Genomic DNA, 20,536 nt, shown 5'->3' on the forward strand with positions numbered 1-20,536 from the left:
ATACACACAAACACACAAAACCCCTCTACTCTTATTTAAAGTTTAATACCCTCTAATTGGAAACTTACATTTTCTGTAATGATAAAATTAAATTTCTAAACAATAAATCAGTAATAAATTCAACAGAGCCTTCTTCAAGCGGAAAAGGTAAGTAATTTTATCCTGAATTTATGGCAGTTCCTCTGACCAATACCTTAACAATCATTCAAGAGGATAAGTCTCAAAGAAAACACCTGAAGTGAGCCTTTTTGAAGTTCAATGACATTAGATGAGAACTTACCACATACATGACTTAAAGAAAAAAAGTTAACATTTCAAATATTAAACTCTTGGCAAGAAAATTTCTTTAGAAAGCTTACCAATAATGCTAACTAACATCACATAACAGAAGAGTAAAATTAAATGATGAAAAGGCTGAAATTAGGCTGAGATGATAAAATTAGGCTAATTTCATTATGCATGTTTCTCTGTCAAACTATGGGGAAGAGCCTACCCATTATAACAGAAAATCTTGCATTCTAACAACTGAATACCATGTGTTACTACATAGGTTAGTCTATTTATAATCAACAGGCAATGACAGTTTTCACAATTTGAACTATATCCAATTTTACCCTTTCCACTAAGCCAATTTTAAAAATACCTGAACTCTAAATCTCCAAGTCGATCCAACTGGAATCCCAGGAATAGGTCCATAATGATTAGAAGGAACAATGGTACATTCTTTAGTGCGACCAACACAGGCCATTCCCTACAAGTCACAGAACAGCCATTTGAGAAATCAGTTATGTTAAATCTTAAAGCCCTTAAATCCCATACCTGTGAATATAAACCCAACTATATGATTAACAATATAAAACAATTCATATTAAGTTCAATGGACAATTAGTCTATCTAATAATAGACAAAGATTGAAATTTACCGTACCTCCGCTAGGCTTCCCATTGGCTAATCAGCGAGATATGCAAATTAACCCCCGGCAGCCACGCAGCTGAAGCGAGCAGGAGGCTTGCTTGCTCCAGTGATGGAGGAAGCCAAGCTTCCTCCCTATTGCTTCCTCCCTATTGCTTCCTCCCTATTGCTTCCTCCCTATTGCGGCCCGGCTCTGAGCTCCACTCTAAGCTACAAAGTTGCAATTATAGAAGCTAAACAAACCCCAGATATCTGCTTTCAGCAGGCTGTGGCCTCGGAGCTGGAGCAGCAACAAAGTTTCAATTATAGAAGGTAAATAAATCCCAGAATAAAAAAAAAAAAGAATAAAAGGAGAGGCTGGGAGCTTCAGTCGCCAGCGGGCTTGGCCAGCCTGAAAACCCTTAGCCCCTCATCCAGACTGACCAGGCCCCCCAGTGGGGACCCCCACCTTGAAGGGGGTACAGGCAGCCTGAAAAAAGCCATCAGTCCCTCATCCAGGCTAGCCAGGCACCCCCACCCTAAAGGGGGTGCAGGCAGCCTGAAAACAGCCATCAGCCCCTCATCAAGGCTGGCCAGGCACCCCAGTGGGGACCCCGACCCTGAAGGGGGTGTGACCAGCCTGCAAACACCCATCAGCCCCTCACCCAGGCTGGCCAGGCACCCCAGCGGGACCCCCACCCTGATCCGGGACACCCTTCAGGGCAAACCAGTTGGCCCCCACCCGTACACCAGGCCTCTATCCTATATAATAAAAGGGTAATATGCAAACTGACCCTAACAGCAGAAAGACTGGGAATGACTGGTCACTAAGACACACACTGACCACCAGGGGGCAGATGCTCAATGCAGAAGCTGTCCCCTGGTGGTCAGTGCACTCCCACATGGGGGAACACTGCTCAGCCACAAGCCAGGCTGATGGCTGCCAGTACAGTGGTGGAGGTGGGAGCCTCTCCTGCCTCCTCAGCAGGGCTAAGGATGTCTGACTTCAGCTTAGGTCTGCTCCCCACTGGCAAGTGGACATCCCCCGAGGGCTGCCGGGCTGCCAGAGGGATGTCTGATTGCCAGCTTAGGTCCAATTCCCCCTCCCCCGCCCCGGGGAGAGGCCTAAGCCAGCAGGTGGTCATCCCTCGAGGGGTCCCAAACTGCGAGAGGGCACAGGCCAGGCTGAGGGACACCCGCCCCCCGAGTGCACAAATTTTTGTGTACTGGGCCTCTAGTCCTATATAATAAAAGCCTAATATGCTAAGTCTCCGACTGTTTGTTCAACCAGTTGCTATGACACGCACTGACCACCAGGGGGCAGATACTCCAACCGGTAGGTTAGCCTGCTGCTGGGGTACAGCTTGCTGCTGGGGACTGGGCGAGATGGGCCAGACACACCCCGGAGTCCTCCCACGGTCCCTCCCGGCCCTGATTGTGCACGGGGCCCCTAGTAATAATTTATAAATTAACAATTAATATCATTAAACAACATATTTGTTAATATTTCTGATAGAGTACCATTTATACCATTACTACTACTGTTATTATAACTTGCATTATAGTTATTATAACTAGGAAAAAAAAGGGAGACTTTTGTCTTTACCCTGCCCCAGTCTCTCCGGCTTCCGGTACTAGCTGATGGCATCTTTGCTTTCTTTTTACTCATCTTAAGTTTTTCACCAGCCTTTACAACTTCACTGGAATCAGTTTTACAGGAAGGACAATACCTTAAAAAAAAAAAAAAAAAAGAGAGAGAGAGAGAGAATTCTGGTAATACCGTATTAAAGCCAATCTATATATATAAAAGCCTAAGTGGCCATTATGACCAAATGACTGGTCACTATAACGCACACTGACCACCAGGGGGCAGATGCTCAATGCAGGAGCTGCCCCCTGGTGGTCAGTGTGCTCCCACAGTGGGTGCACTGCTCAGCCAGAAGTTGGGCTCATGGCTGGTGAACGCAGCTGTGGCAGTGGGAGCCTCTCCCATCTCCGTGGCAGTGCTACCAGGCGGCAGCAGCAGCAGGTGCAGCAGGGCTGGGATGAGTGGCAGCAGAGCTGCGCCCGGCCCTGGCTGGGGTCATCCCCAGCCATCTGCCACTTTGGCACTGCTACATCCCTCGGGAGGATGTTGGACTGCTGGGTTTTGGCCCAATCCCTGGACTGCGAGAGGGTGCAGGCCAGGCTGAGGGACCCCACCCATGCACGAATCCATGCAGCAGGCCTCTATTAACAAAATAATGGCCTTTGTAGGGTAGAATGAGTTTTAAGATATTATAATCAGTGTATACTATAGAGCTTCAGCTGGCACTTAAGTATTAAAGTTTTCAAAATATTTACATGGTTTAAGCTGGTCAAAACAACAACAAAAGTTGTCACTCTCTTAAAGAATATAAAATATTTTAATATCATAAATTCTCAAATTTAATTCAAAAGCCAGACACAGCTGTCCAATTCAAATGGAATCATCTTATCACTAACCCTGAGAATGGAAATTATTCACATAATAGATGATTCTAGACTGAACATTGAACTATGTATGCAACCCATACATCTCCCATCTAAATTGGTTATTAGAATTCTCAAGTGAAAAATGTATAGTCTATTATAACAAGTATTTAAGGATGTTTATATTAGCCTTAGCCCTAGTTCAATTTTAATTCTTTGTACTTGTTTGTCCTTTAGCTTATTTGTAGTTGGTCACGCTGCTGTAACCTGTACAGGCAGACCACCGCAATAGAGTGAGTATTGCAATAAATCAAGTTATAATGTTTTCTGGCAGTGTCTTGCCTTCAATGTGTAAAAGACATCTGTGAAGCACAACGAAATAAAGTACAGGGTTACATCGAACTCGACGTACGTCATTTTGTGGTTATGTCACCATCCCCTTTTATAAAAAAAAAATTCTGTCATTTTGAGGTATGTACATATGTGCTTTATGTTTTTTATTATTTATTTACCACAAGTAAAGGTCAGGATTTGTTAACTTTCTTTTAAATTTTTTTCACTGTTTCACTTCATTATTGCTGTATATGTGCTCCATGTGAGTGACGTAGGTGCTATGTAGGTGGGTTCCGACTTACGGCAAAAATCGTGTTACATCATGCCGTAGGAACGGATCTCCGACATAACCTGAGGACCTACTATATGCCTACATATCATTATAAGCCATCTTACATCATTTCTAAAAAGCAAAGTATGTCTATAGCATGAAATGGGCTATTCTGTGTCACCAAGGAATGGAATCTACACTAATAAAAGAGAAAAATGGTAATTGGCGTACGACGATACCGTTTTCATTGGCTAATCAGGGCTATATGCAAATTAACTGCCAACTATGATTGGCAGTTAACTGCCAACTAAGACTGGCAGTTAACTGCCAACAAGATGGCGGTTAATTTGCATATGTAGGCACAATGCAGGGAGGCGAAAGGGAAAGCAGGAAGAAGCCCCCTGCCACTGACAGTGATCGGAAACCCAGGGGGGAGCTAAGAGCTGGGGGGCTGGGGCCGCCTTTGCCCTGCCCCCCAGCCATGATCGGAGAATCAGGCGCCTTTGCCGCTCTGGCCAGTGATAGCAGGAAGTAGGGGTGGAGCCAGCGATGGGAGCTGGACACGGTTGAAGCTGGCAGTCCCGGGAGCTAGGCGTCCCTTGCCTGGGCCTAAAGCGGAGCCCACGATCGCGGGGCCGCTGCAGCTGCGGGTCCCCGCTGCCCAGGCCGGATGCCTAGGCCAGAGGCGTTAGGCCTGGGCAGGGGCGGAGCCTGCAACCGTGGGGAGCTGGGGGTCCCCTGCCCAGGCCTGACACCTCTGCCGGAGGCCTCAGGTCTGGTATAGGGGCCGATCCGGTGATTGGTGACCGGAGGGTGATGAGGGTCAACTCCTCTGGCCGAGGCATCAGGCCTGGGCGGGGGGCTGAGCCGGGGATTGGGGGGATATGATGGTCCCCTTGCCCAGGCCTGAAGCCTGGGTCAGAGGCGTCAGGCTTGGGCGGGGGGGTGGAGCAAGCGATCAGAGGGAGATGGGGGTCCCCTGCCCAGGCATGATTCCTGGGCCAGAGGCCTCAGGCCTGGGCGGGGGCCAGAGCCAGTGATCGAGGGGACATGGGGGTCCCCTGTCCAAGCCTGACACCTCTGGCAGAGGAGTCAGGCCTGGGCAAGGGGCCGATCAGGCGATCGAAGGTTGATGGAGTCAACGCCTAAGGGCTCCCAGTATGTGAGAGGGGGCAGGCTGGGCTGAGGGACACTCCCCCCACACACACACCCAGTGCACGAATTTCGTGCACCGGGCCCCTAGTCCTATATAAAAAAAGGCCAATATGCAAATCGACCAAACGGCAGAATGACTGGTCATTATGATGCGCACTGACCACCAGGGGGCAGACACTCAACTCATGAGCTGCCCCCTGGAGGTCAGTGTGCTCTCAAACGGGAATGCCGCGGGAGCCTCTCCCACCTGTGCTGCAGGTGGGTAGTAAGGAGCAAGGGGTCCTGGACTGTGAGAGGGCCCAGGCAGGGCTAAGGGACCCCCCCCCCCGCCCCAATGCATGAATGTCATGTACGGGGCCGTTAGTATCTTAATAAAGATCGTCTGGCCATTCCCATTAATTTTAAATTTGTCTATACTTTCCATTTCATAATTATCTATAGAGCAAAGTTAGGCTGTGAGATACAGACACAAATTCAAGGCAAAATTATGTATAGTAAGGCAATAAATACTATTAAGTGAAATCCCTCCTAATTAGGAAATCAAGAAAGCTTCCAAAAATCAATTCGTTAAGAATGTATATTACCTGTTGTGCTAACCTTTATAATGATAATTTCATCAAAGATCTTATGGTTAAAGCAGGTATTATCTGTCTGATGAGAAAATAAGTTCAGAGATTAAATATCCAAACGTGATTTAGAGAAGTAGAAAAGATGTAAGGTTAAGGAGGTCCAGGTGAAGTGAAGGATCTCAATATCAATGTGGATATATTCCATAGTGTAATCTAAGACAATTTTCTAATTATATGATCCTAAAGTCACCCCTGGAATCCATTCCTTCATCAGGTTTGTTCAGAACCTAATGCCAGGCACTATTTTGCTGAGTAAGAGCAATGTTTGTGATCCAAGTGTCTATACATAGTAGTTAAGGAAAACTAGTCCATACAATGAATCAATTTCAGAAAAGTGCTAAGTGCTATAAAGGAAATACATCAGTATTGTATGTGTGCTAAGAGTGATTAGAAATGCCATGTGTCTTTAGAATATAGATTCTGTATTGGAGCAGAGACTGAAGGCATTAAATATGGAGCTAGAGACCAGTTCAGAAGCTGTTGTAATAACTGAATAATAAAAGTATTAAGGCCATAATACATTAAATACTTTAATGCAACATTATGCATCTTTGGAAATCTATGTTTGGCAGTTCAAATATCTATTTCACATTCAATTTTAAATGTGGTAACAAAAAAAAAAACAACCCTGATAATCATACCATTCCTCTTCAGGGACCTTATCCAAAGGTGGGTTCAGGCAGTAAATATGATAGGCCAGGTTACATTCATCACAAAGAAGCTGCATGCTTGGGTCCTGTTTTTCACCACATTCACGACAGGAGCAATTATGGCAGTTTTTATCTGGGTCTCCGCGACAAAAGTTACATTCAGGTTCATTTCTCCCTAATAAGAACACAATACAGCAAGCCTAGTCTTAAAATCATTTTTATATCTATGAATCTTCTGAAGAAAAACCCATAAAAATACCACACAGCTTTTATGATGAGAAAGGAACCATAAGAATTAATCAGAGTATGGGACTTTAATAATAAGTGCATGAGTCTCATTTTAGATTTATGAATCAAATTTTCAGGGATGGGGCCCAGGCATGTGTCAGTAATAAATCTAACTAGACTCCATCATGAGGATAATGCACTTCTGTCTTAAAAATTTATATTGACTAGACTCATGGTTTCCCAAATGTGCACCAATGCAGTGAACTCACTAGGACACCATATCTTATAATTTCAAGGGAAATACAATACTTTGTTGAATAAGTGGCATTTCTAACTCAGTTGATTTTATCCAACTTATCAATTGGTTCAAAACTCTGGCAAGTTAAGAAGTACCATTTATTGTCCCTTCCCTATCTAAATCCAAACACCTTTTGACAAAGTGTTCCCTTAAAATTTTAAAATATACATAGGTACACCCAAAAAGTCTTACAGTAATGTTCATAATACCAAAAGTTAATATTAAATGTCAATCAAAAGAGGAACAGTTGGATAGATTTTATGTCAATTTACAAGAACTATTAATATAGAGGAAGCCACATTTCAAAAAGGAAATAATTTTTAAATAACACAAAATTATTTAAATATACAAAGATAAATTATATAGAGGAAGATGTCTAGAAATAACATACGCTGTTAGCATGATTGCCTCCTGGGAGTTCTATATTACTTGAATTTATATAGTATGTACATCTGTAAGGAAATTTACCATATCAGAACTAATCTAACAATATAAGGAAAATGGGGAAAAGTACTTGAGAAAGGGGATAGAAGAAGAAAAAAAGAGGAAAGGCTACTGATTTTAGTGCTAACTTTTTGACTGACAGCTGCCTGTTCTTGTCAATAAAAGTACTTTTGTTTCACTTCCACTAAGGTAGCTTAACACATAAGTAATGAAATACAACAAACCTAAAAGGCATGGTTAGAGTTTTGGTTGGGGAGTGAGTGATCTGATCAATGGAAGTCTGGATGTGGCTCTGAAATGGTTTCTTTACACACAAGTGCAAAGTTGTAGCTATAAAGTGATTAGTATTAGACAGAGAACAAAAAATATATATATACAGACATACTGAGTGGGAGAAAACAGACATGAGAAAAACCTAGACAATCTTGGTTTTCCATTGTGTTTTAATGAGAAAAACTAAGTCACATTAAGTAGGTTTACTCATCAAGTTACCTTTTTTCTTAAGATATAACCATACAAATAGTCATACAGAGTATGCTTTAAGGCAGCGGTTGCCAACCGGTGGTCTGTGGACCACTGGTGGTCCGAGGTCCAAAAGGTTGGCAACTGCTGGTTTAAGGAAACCTTCGGAGCAGGAGTCACCAACCGGTGGTCCGTGGACCACTGATGGTCCATGAGGTCCGAAAGGTTGGCAATCGCTGCTTTAAGGTTCTTAACTCAAATCTAGACATATTATTAGCACTGCAGCCTTAAAAAATTAGAAGGACTGCCCTAGTCAGTTTTGCTCAATGGATAGAGCACTGGCCCACAGACTGAGGAGGGTCCCAGGTTTGATTCCAGTCAAGGGCACATACATTGGTTGCAAGCTCAATCCTCGGCCCTGGTCGGGCCGCACGCAGGAGGCAACCAACTGATGTGTCTCTTTCACATCGATGTTTCTCTCTCCCTCTCTCCCCCTCCTTTCTACTCTCTCTAAAAATCAATGGAAAAATAATATCCTTGGATGAGGAATAACAACAAAAAAAATTGGAAGGGCTTAGATAGGTAACATGAAAGTCTATTTATTGATCTGTTAAAGTTTTTGTCTTACAATCTTGCACAATTGGGGTAAGAAGAGGTTAGACAGGATCTCTTCCCTCTTGAACAGTTCTTTTCCAGAATATATTAGACACTGACATGTGGCATAAAATCAATGGATTGCTCTCCACAAAAAAATCCAGAACTAAGAGAGTGTGAGACACTGTAATCTATTTGGAAAGACAGCAATTGAATCATAAATGAAAAGACCTAGGATTTAGTCATAACTCTGTTACCAACTAGATGCATGATATTAAGCAGTAAAATAGGTAGAATGAAGAGGTAGGAATACATTTTAATGATTATATAAATCTCATTTATTACCTCCTAGAAATTCAAGGATCAGTCAGCACTACTATTCTTAGGCTATACTGGTATAAAAATAGGTCTCATTAGTAAATTAATCTTGGATGGCCATAAAATTACTGAAATAGAATTATTTGAACAGACCTATATTTTTATTTGAACAGAACCTATAGTAGACAAAATGGCAATAAAATGCCAAGAAGAGAAAATATTTCTCTGAAAACAAATTTTATCATGAAAGAAATCCATGGATCTTAAAACTGCTATCCTGAAAATAAAATTGTATGGGCTAAGTTTTATACTTCCTTAAAAGTTATTCCCTGGCCAATTAAAATGCCAATCACGTACAATACATGTAGTCTAAGCCCAGAAAAAAGTTCATACTTAAAAACTTTCCATCTGCCAATGATAGAGGATGGGCTCCAGGTTTCTCGATCTTGTAGATTTCATTTACAAATTTTATCTGGCAGTCATTTAATTTTCCTTCGGAACCCCTGTTTGAAAAAGGAAGAAAGGTTAACTTCTGCCAGCAGAATCTACTCATATGCAAACGATAATTAAGTCAGGTGTAAAAATTCACTAACTTTGTCTATTTGCTCATTGGGATTATAGTTATTCCAATTACTCTGAGTTATTGTTTCCAATAGAAAAAAAAGTCCAATAGTAATCAGTTAATATTCAAAGTTAAGTGTAACTTTAATGTAATATTAGGAAAAAATTTAGAGACTTCCCTTAGAGTATCTGGTATAAAGATAGCTATCTCACAAATTCAATTTAAAGACTAGATAAATGATACTCTCAATTAAAATGAAAGATTGAAACATATTTCCAATAAATACAGTCAGTTTCTAGGTAAAAATATGACATAATTAAAAAGGCTTTCAGCCCTTGCCAGTGTGGCTCAATTGGTTGAAACATCGTCCTGTACACCAAAAAGTTATGGCTTTCATTCCCGGTCAGGGCACATACCTAGGTTGTGGGTTTGATCCTTGGTAGGGACACATACAGAAGGCAACCAACTGATGTTTCTCTTTCTCTCTCTCCCTTACCTTCTAAAAATCAATCATGTGTAAGCATGTTGGGTGAAGATTTTTAAAAGTCTTTCAAATACTAAGACATTTTTCATGGAAACAATCTATGCCTGTTTGCATATACTTCTTCAAAGTTTCCTGTTATGACTGAATATATTTCTCCTTTTAATCTGTCAAGTTTTGCTTTATATTTTTGAAGCTATGTCACTGGGTTTATACAGATTTAGAATTCTTAAAGCTTCTTATGAAATGTGTCTCTACTCGTACTTTTGGTACCAAAAGTGTACGTGTGTGTGTGTGTGTGTGTGTGTGTTTAGTTAGCATTTGCTAAATGATATTTTCCATCCTTTCACCCTTTTAAAACTATTAATGTCAAATATAAACAAATGCAGGAAAACTGCATAGACAAATGTATAGTTTTTGCTAGAGTTTTAAAGACTATAAATTCCCACACCATCTCTTTCTTCCTTGCAACCTGTTAAAGAACTCCCATCATTTGTCTTATAGTTTCCCACAGTCTTGATTTAGATATTTGCATTCCCACAGTGTAGTTTAGTTTTTTTCTGTTGTTTATATTTCCAGTAAATTGGTAGTTAGATGCAGAGCAGTGGAAAAAAAACTTGGTCCAGTGCCTGTTTTTGTAAGTAAAGTTTTACTGAAACAGAGTTACACCTACTCATTTAGGTATTCCCAATGGCTGGTTTCCTGACACAATGGCAGATTTGAGTAGTTTTGACAGAAACCATCTGGCCACCAAAGGTTAAACTATTTACTATCTGGACCTTTACAAATATTTAATCAAATCCATGTTCATTTTTTTTGGGTAAAACTATTTATTAGGTCTATTTCCACCAGAAAGCATCTAATTATTTAGTTGTCTTTACCTATGACAGCAATGACAGATGCTCAATGCCTAGATTAATTCACTGGGGGTTAGAAAATGGTGATATTCCAATTCTATCATTCCCTGTTCATTTATTTACTGGAATCCTATATAATAAAAGCCTAATATGCAAATTGTCCCTTCAGGTGGTCTTTCGACCAGGAGTTCGACTGCTCACTATGATGTGCACTGACTACCAGAGGGCAATGCGGAACATGGCAGGTGCCGGTGATGCACTGCGACCTCTCGCTGGCTACCTGGGGTGGAGGTGATAGGGATGGAGGTGTGGTGAGAATGTGGAGTGTCCGCCAAGCTCGCTCTCACTCCCCCTGCTACCCTCTCTGGGATGCCAGGGAAGCCCCCGCGCTCAGGTGCTGGGCACCCACCCTGCCACGCACCCATGTGGCCTCTTTCAAGTGAGCCAGGCTGCAGCCACCAGGACCACAAGGGCCGGCTGGGCTCCCCGGGGTTCGTGCAGGAGCTGGTCTGCGAGGCCCGCTGGGAGAGAGCATGTTGCCCGCCCAGCTTCCATGCGGCACCGCTGGGCGGCCCAGAGGCCCACGCTATGCCCCAGCCCGCAGCATCCGACCCCGCTCACCACATCTCAGGAACTGCACCCATGCATGAATTTTGTGCACCAGGCCTCTAGTAATTCCATAAAGAAAAACTTCAAGAGAATTAAAAAATGGTGGCGGAGGAAGAGGAAGCTACACTGACATGCTCCCAGGACCAAAGTGGAATTACAACTAAAATACCGAAAAACCATCCTGAATAATCAACTAAAGACTAGCTGGAGAGAACCCTGATAACTAAGCATGGAAAATAGAGACCACATAGAGACTGGTAGGAAGTGAGGAGGCACAAGAGGGATGGCTGGGAATGTTACAAAATAGTGACCTGAAGGCTGTATCAAATATAAAGATACTGAAGATCAATGAGGAAAAAGTGGGCTTCTCAATTAATGGTAAGTTATTATCCATATATATATCATGGTAAGTTAGTGTTCGCTTCAGCAGCACATACACTTAAAAAATCAAGGTAAGTTAAACCCTCACACTGTACACAAAAACCTACTTCAAGTGAATGAAAGACCTAGAGAAAGGCACAACCACAAGTTTTTAAAGGTAACAGTGGAGTGTCTTTATGCTTTCTGGGTAGGGAAAAGTTTCTCCCTCCCCCTTCTATATTTTATTGAGATGTAATTGACATAGCATTGTATAAGTTAAAGTATATGACATAATAATCTAACATATATATACACTGACAAATGATTACCACAAAAGGTTTCGTTAACATCCATGACATCACGTAGTTATGTTTTTTTTTCTCTTGATGAGAATTTTTAAGATCTACTATCTTAGCAACTTTCAAATACACAATATACTAATGTTAACTATAGTCACCATGGTATTCACTACATTCCTGGAAATTATACATCTTATAACTGGAAGTTTGTACCTTTTGAATATCTTCACTCGTTTCATCCCCCATCCATAACCCCTCAACCCTAGAAAGTTTAAGCAAGAAGGTTTCTTTTTTTAAAAAATATATTTTATTGATTTTTTTACAGAGAAGAAGAGAGAGGGATAGAGAGTTAGAAACATCGATCAGCTGCCTCCTGCACGCCCCCCAGTAGGGATGTGCCCGCAACCAAGGTACATGCCCTTGACCGGAATCGAACCTGGGACCCTTTAGTCCGCAGGCCGACGCTCTATCCACTGAGCCAAACCGGTTCAGCCAAGGTTTCTTATAGAAAGTATAAGCTTAAGAAAAAATGTTTGATAAACTCAACTATTTAAAATTAAGAACACTATGCAAGCATTAAAGAGAAAAGATAAGCCATAGGATTGGAGAAGATATTTTCTCCACATATAACTGAAATGGTCAAGTTTCCACAATTAGAACTCAGTAAGACAGACTCCCCAATCAACAATCAAACACCAATGTTTGGAATAGGGTCCTCACAAAAGATATCCAAATTGCCAGTAAGCATAAGGTTCTTAATTTCATTAGTCATCAGGGAAATAAAAAGGGAATTTCCATATTGTTATAGAAGTATATATAATCCAGTACAACTACTTAAATATTTGGTTCTATCTATTAAAGTTGAAGATGCACAGTTTTTACAACCCAGCAATTCTACCTCTGCACAAGATGTGCACTACAAAAATTAATGCAACTTAAGTACTGGGACACATATAATGTCATGGCAGCACTATGTGTCTATCAACAGCAGAATACATTCACTCCAATTATTTACCCACTATTTCCAGCGAGGGGAAAAGATTTCTAACCATGAAAAAACAAATTCCAATCCACAAGTCACACTGGATCCTTTTTGACTTTGTGTCCTAACATGTCTAGTAAAAAATTAAACGACAAAGAACATAATGCTTTATAGGACAGAGTGTTTTACTGTTAGGATAACTATCACATAATTTTCCTCTCTAGTGAGCTAATATCTTCCCATCTATAATTTCTACTCAATCTTACTTGTAGTTCCCCAAATCACTTATTAACCATAAGTGATTCTGTACCTCAGAATCACTAGGGGACGTTTTTTTTGTTTGTTTTTTTAGCTCAATGTGATGTACTGTTATCCTCTCCTATTGTGTATACATACTTTTTTGTACTTCCTGCACTCAAGTACCTTATAAGACCTCCTATATAACCAATTTATATAGGTGCTTTCTCCTTTTCTTCATGATTTGTATCCATATCAGAATTTCAAGTGGCTTGGAAGTCTATAATTGAGTTGCATCCTACTTCTGGCAATAAAATCACGCTTGTGTTTGGATAAAGTTCTGCAACTGTTTTCTAAAATATAAACTATTTTCAGCACATCACACAACATGCTTTTTCTTTATCTTAGGAGTCAGCAAACATTTTCCCATCAAGGGTAATAGAGTAAGTAGTTTAGGTTTTACAAGCCAGATAGTCTCAGTTGCAATGACCCAACAATTCTGTTGAGTACAAAAACAGCCACAGAGAATACATAAATGAATGGGCATTGCTGTGATTCAATTAACTTTTCATAACAACAGGCAGTCAGTGGGCTATAGTTTATAGACTGCTGCTTTATTATTAACCATAAGCAGATGCTTGATCCCAGATTTGTTACCTCAAGGTTATCATAGATATATCCATTATATGTAATCTACACTAATAAAAGACAAACACGCAAATTGACTGCACCTTCGCTACGCCTTAAGCCACGCCCACCAGTCAAGGAGCTGGAGCAAGCAGGAGGCTTGGTTTCCCCAATGATGGAGGAAGCCAAGCTTCCCTCCCGCCCGCCCAGGCCAGCTCTGAGCTCCTCTCAAGGCTACAAAGTTTCAATTATATAAGGTAAATAAATCCCAGAATTAAAAAAAAGAAAAAAAGGAGAGGATGGGAGCTTCTGTCGCCGGGGGTCTTGGCCAGACTGAAAACAGCCCTCAGCCCCTCACCTAGACTGGCCAGGCACCCCAGTGGGGACCCTGACCCTTAAGGGGGTGTGACCAGCCTGCAAACAGCCATCAGTCCCTCATCCAGGCTGGCCAGGCACCCCAGCGGGACCCCCACCCTGATCCGGGACACCCTTCAGAGCAAACCAGCCACCCCCACCTGTGCACCAAGCCTCTATCCTATATAATAAAAGGGTAATATGCAAATTGACCCTAACAGCAGAACAACTGAGAATGACTGGTGGCTATGACACACACTGACCACCAGGGGGCAGATGCTCAATGCAGAAGCTGTCCCCTGGTGGTCAGTGCACTCCCACAGGGGGAGCTCTGCTCAGCCACAAGCCAGACTGAGAGCTGTCAGTACAATGGTGGTCGTGGGAGCCTCTCCCGTCTCCTAAGCAGCACTAAGGATGTCTGACTACAGCTTAGGTCTGCTCCCCACTGGCAAGTGGACATCCCCCAACAGCTCCTGGGCTGCCAGAGGGATGTCTGACTGCCAACTTAGGCCCAATCCCCCCGGGGAGCGGGCCTAAGCCAGCAGGTGGTCATCCCCCGAGGGGTCCCAGACTGTGAGAGGGCACAGGCAAGGCTGAGGGGACCCCCCCGCAAGTGCACAAATTTTTGTGCACCAGGCCTCTAGTATACTATCTAATAATAGACAAACATAATTGAACGTACCTTTGCTACGCCTCTGATTGGCTAATCAGCACGATATGCAAATTAACCAACAAAGATGGCAGCTAATTTGCATACTGCAGACAGGGCGGGACAGCGCCATCCGCGCCTGCTATCTGTGACCCTGGGGCGGTGGGTATCCATGTGTGACCCGACCCGGGGCAGCACCCCAGCCTCCTGATTGGCCCTGCCGTGTGCGCGACCCAGGGCAGCGGGGCAGGCACCAAGGGATCGGGCCTGCCATCTGCCATCCGGGGAGTGGGCCTAAGCCAGCAGGTGGTTATCTCCCAAGGGGTCCCAGACTGTGAGAGGGCACAAGTGGGGCTGAGGGACGCCCCCCACCCCCCCTCCCCTGCTAGTGCACAAATTTTTGTGCACTGGGCCTCTAGTATATTATAATAATCCATTTACCAGAACTTGATAAGAATAGTTTAGCTCAGTGGTTGCCAACCTTTCAGACTTCACAGACCACCGTGGTCTGTGGAACACCAGTTGGCGACCACTGGTTTAGCTGGTTCCCTTATTTAAAAGAAAACTGTCAGGGTTATCCTAAAATCTCTAATGCCTAATACAGCAAATGTACTTATAAGTACTCATTCTAAATAAAGAAATGCATAAATATGCATTTACAAGTTTGTTTACTTAAACATTATTTATAATAAAGAATTGAAAACAGTTTAGCAAACTTTTTTTTAAAGTAAATTAGTAACCATTCATCCAATAAACTCTATTCAGAAGACATGGACTAAGAAAGATGGTGATAATATTTTCCTGAAGTGTGAAAAGGTAGCTGTGAAACAATGCAGGGTACTGTATCACTTGAGGGGAACATCTAAAAGTATTTCTTCAAGCCCTGACCGGTTTGGCTCAGTGGATGGAGCATCGGCCTACGGACCGAAGGGTCCCGGGTTCGATTCTGGTTAAGGGCATGTACCTTGGTTGCGGGCATATCCCCAGTGGGAGGTGTGCAGGAGGCAGCTGATTGATGTTTCTCTCTCGTCGATGTTTCTAATTCTCTGTCCCTCTCCCTTCCTCTCTGTAAAAAATCAATAAAATATATTAAAAAATAAAAAGTATTTCTTCAAGAATTTATGATGAAAATACCTTGGAGTGATTTGGTGTTTTGGTGACATTTTTACCTTTTGAATTATCTTTGTTAAGCTTGTCAGATTCTGTAAGTTGAAGAAATTACTACATAAAGAAAAATTTCAGATAGTTTTACAAGTACAGCAGACAGCTGATTAGGTAGACAGTCACAACTATTATATCAACATAGATCCTCATGGAGACCATGGCTATTGAAATGCTCTTGTATATTATTTGATTTAATCTATTAAAAAAAAATGTGAGATGTGCAAGGATTTCTCTAATAAAACACTCAGTTATTTCTAAGATGCTTTAAAATAATATCTCCAACCATAAAGTAGCTATAGAGACTTAAGGGTCATTCTTAATAAAAAAATTTTAAGAACTTATTTTTAAAAGTATCCTTTAGTAAGTAAATTTCCATCTTTCATAGATGCCCCCATTTAAAAAAAAAGGAACTTGTGCTTAATATCTAAAAATTACATTCCTAATTTTTAGATATTAAGCATAAGCAATACATAAAGGAGGCAGGTCTTAATTTTACAGAAACCATTGTGGAACCAAAGGCAGCAATGCTAGAACAGTGAAGAGAGTCTTACCCCAAAAAAACAGTTGCATGAAGTTCTTTTTTGGTCCTTGAAATTGTCTTCAATTCAGTAATTTCTGCATCAAACCAATGTCCTCTATTACTAGGAATTTCTGCATTGTAATTAACCATTACCACATCACCGATATTCAGTTCATTCCATTTCAAAATGGTTCTAGCGCGTGGTCGAAGATCCTTCAGATTTACTTTTACAATACCACTTTCCGGATATCTGAGAAGAGAGGAAGAGAAGAATCACAGAGCAGTGCTTATGATAACTGCCAAAGAAGACGAAAATTATATGCAACCTATAGAAAAACCTAATCATAGTATTCTTAATGGTACTTAAAGTAAATGATATTTATTCATTATATTAACTACCAGAATAAATAATTCTTGCTAAAATCTTAGTGAGACATTCTTTGCTAACTTGGGGGGAGTTAAAACAACAACAACACACAAGTTCTTCTTTCTCCACCTTTTCTTAACCCAAGTTTAAGAATTACTTTAACAGTAGATGCTGACCTCCTCCTGAATTTGGAACCAGTTCCAGTTCTGCCATTTGTTTTAGATATAATAAGAACATGAATCCAGTTCATTTCCATGGCAGTCGGACATCCTGGCTGAGGGATCCCCAACAAGTGCATGAATTTCATGCACTGAGCCTCAAGTTCAAAATATAAGTGGGTTTGAATTTAGAAGCAGCTCTAGCACCGAGGTTTGGTTGCTCTGAATCAACAAGTACTATGCAGGCCTAGAACTCTCACAATATATCTAATATCTAATGAATATATCTAATTCATTTAGAATAAATTAATACTAAGCCTGGGTGGACTCTTTAGCTAATTAGCCAGTCATTTCACATTTTAGTTAATTGGGGAAAAAATCTCAGGGTTTGCAAGGGGCCCATTTTACCCTCAGTGCCATAATTGCCTCCACCACAAGCCTTCCAAATAACCATGCAACCTTTGCTCAGACAGTAAGTGATGAGGTGTCAGTTTTAACCCTAAAAAGAGAAGATGCTTGATACTGAACCAAAGATAAGCTTTGGAACACATCCATTGTATGCCTAAGTTACACCATGAAATTTATATACTCTCTCCATGACAAACCTAATACCTGTCAAATGTACCTGCTGCCCTCAATCTTCTCTCTTAAATAAAAACATTTTAAATGAATTTACTTCAACTTATATGGCAAGGTTTTGAAACCATTATCATCACTCAAAATGTTTTACTTTCAGCCTGTCTGCGTTTAAATTCCCACTTTAGCTTCTTACTGCTCTATAGCCTTGGGACAGTTACTAAAACATCTCTGTGGCTCAATCTCATATGTAAAATGTACCTAATGGTAATAACTGTACTCATATGGCTGTGAATTTGGTTCCTGCCTTAATATTTTTAAGGCAATATAAGGTAGAAAACTCCTTTTTTAGATCGGACTCTTTTTTCAGCTGTGATATGAAAATTATATTGACATATTATCATGTATTACTGATGTTTAATACAGTAAAAAAGCATACTTTAATGGCAAAAATAACACCCCTCCATTTATTTGTCTAAGTTTGCCAAAATTAGACACCAGGAACAGAAATATTTTGAACAAAGTAGAGAACTTGAACAAAGTTTTAAAATTGTATACAAAATGTTTATAGAAGATAAGGTAAAATAAATCATTTCATATTTTAAAGAATGTAAGCTACATTTGCCCTGGAACTAAATTACTATTTCAGAACAGAATTATATTGTACAGTATATGTATATATACGCTCTATGTATATAGTAAGCCTGTGAATAATGTCATAAAAATGAAGTGTATTTTTATAATTCTAGTAAAAGAGATGTTATGTCAATTGCTATGTAAAAAATAAACATGGAAGGGGAATATAAACTACTCTTAAGACAACATCCAAATGCTCAAATATTACTATTATTCTTTTCCTGGGTATCTTCATCTACACATATCTTACTATATAAAGCGATGACTCAAAAGCTCTAGTCTATCCCAAAATTTCCTCTTCAGATTCATATATCCAACTACATTTCTAACACACATCTCAGAAGCACCTGAAATCAAAGTTATCCAAGATAGAATTCCCATATCCCATAATCTGCCAATACTCAGTCTTCTCTAGAGGAAATCTTTCATACTCCCAGAAACTTAGGAGTTATCCCCAATTTCTCATGTTTCCATTTAGTTACTAGGTCCTCCTTATGCAGTACCTTCAACACTTCTTTAATGAAACTATACCCACTTAGTGAAGACCTGCATTTCTCTAAATCTCTTAAGGCTCAACATAGCTCCATTATTAGGATCACACCTTATAGTCCATACCACACTTTTGCCAAAGATTCTAAAACATAGATCCACTTAAAATATTTTATGAAGTTTGATAACAATATATGTTCATAGGCTATGGAAAAACAGGTATTCTCATACATTACTGCTGGGAATACAAAGTGGTACTGTCCCATTATAGAGGGGAATTTGGGCAAAGCCAGAAAAACTGTCTATATATTTACCTATTAACCCAGGAATTCCACTTTTAGGAATCCATCCCAAATATAAACAGAAATCCTTATGAAAAGAAACATACACAAGGCTATTTATAGCTGTACTATCTATAATGGAACTAGAAACACTCTAATGTCCACAACAGAAAAACCACTTAAAATAACAGATACAATTATATAATGGAGTATTATGCTCCTATAAAAAAGAATACCTGCTATGGAATGATATATATGGAGAGCTATATTAACTCAAAGAAAGCAAGATGCAAACTGTGTTTATATGTGCTACTTTCCCCCTAATAAATGTGAGGGGAAATACAAATAAATGTGAATATATATATGTGAAAAAAATATATTTATATATAATTATAGGAGGAACCAGGAGGGACACAGTTTCTCCTAATGTATTTATTTTGTTTTAGAGATTTACTTATAGAACCATGTAATGTTTCACATAATTATAAAACAATCAACAAAATGTGAGAAATCCCTAGAAATCAAAAGCAAAATGAAACAAGCCCAGTGTCCATCAATAGTACATGAGTGGATAAAAAAGCTGTGGTACATTTACACAATGGAATACTACTCAGACATAAAAAAGAAGAAAATCTTACCCATTGTGACAGCATGGATGGGCCTGGAGAACATTATGCTAAATGAAATAAGCCAGTCAGAGAAAGACAAGTACCTTACAACTTCATTCATGTGGAACCTAATGAACAATAAACTAACAAAATAGAAACAGACTTGTGGATAGAGAACAGACTGACAACTGTCATAGGGGAGGTGGGTTGTGGGATGGGGTGAAATGGTGAAGGGATTAAGATGTTTCTCTCTTGCAATGATGTTTCTCTTTCTCTTCCCCTTTCTTCTCCTCTCTCTCTTAAGTCAATAAAAACATTTTCTAAATAAACTATTACGTCAGGTTCAACATGAAGGAGCTCTCACAACCTAGAGATGGGACAATTTGGGCACACACACACACAAAACTGAGTTAGATTAAAACAAATCCATTAGTTCATGAAACTTAGAAGTAAAAATCTCACTGGCCAATCTCTGGAGAGTGCTAGGAAACTTACTCATTCTGAACACTGAAAAAGTTAAAGAATCATTCATTTATCCTACTCTCCTATATGAACCAACTGGTTGAGGTAAGTTCTTTATGAAAGAATAACAGCTAATAAATTAAGGAAAGATAGAAGGTATCACCATTTTTGCAACACTTAAGGAAACAATGGATTTAGGTAAAGATTTATGACTGCTAAAGCCATTATGGATCAGGCTGACACCACCCAAAATCTTACCACAAAAGAGAAGAAAAGCAGGTATTATGTGCCTCCCAATGACATACAATAAGTGAACACCATCTCTCAACTAACCTTATCAAATAATATAATTTAAACCCATCAAACCTCTAGAATTAAGTATAAGCTTTCAGGAAACTAACATTAATAGAGGAACATGTTAAACACCATTACAAAAATAATATAATCAGCAAAGTCCAGGCAATGAGAAAACTGAATAAAAGGGGGGTAATCTATAGGTTGAGACTTAACCACTCAATTAAATGAAATGGGCAG

General features: G+C 40.3%; 1 protein-coding gene across 1 annotated transcript in view; it reads right to left on the reverse strand.

Annotated features, from left to right (window-relative positions):
- UHRF2 (ubiquitin like with PHD and ring finger domains 2) overlaps positions 1-20,536 on the reverse strand; it is a 63,867-nt gene that overhangs the window by 19,765 nt on the left and 23,566 nt on the right. The window contains exons 4-8 of the mRNA XM_081103411.1: positions 16,457-16,675; positions 9,118-9,227; positions 6,372-6,555; positions 2,498-2,621; positions 644-751 (exon numbers count right to left, since the gene is read on the reverse strand). Of these exons, the coding sequence (XP_080959537.1) occupies positions 644-751; positions 2,498-2,621; positions 6,372-6,555; positions 9,118-9,227; positions 16,457-16,675 (745 nt within the window). The remainder of the gene's footprint in view (positions 1-643; positions 752-2,497; positions 2,622-6,371; positions 6,556-9,117; positions 9,228-16,456; positions 16,676-20,536) is intronic.

The sequence above is a fragment of the Myotis nattereri genome (assembly GCF_964212035.1).
Source record: "Myotis nattereri genome assembly, chromosome: 12".
NCBI classification, from domain to species: domain Eukaryota; kingdom Metazoa; phylum Chordata; class Mammalia; order Chiroptera; family Vespertilionidae; genus Myotis; species Myotis nattereri.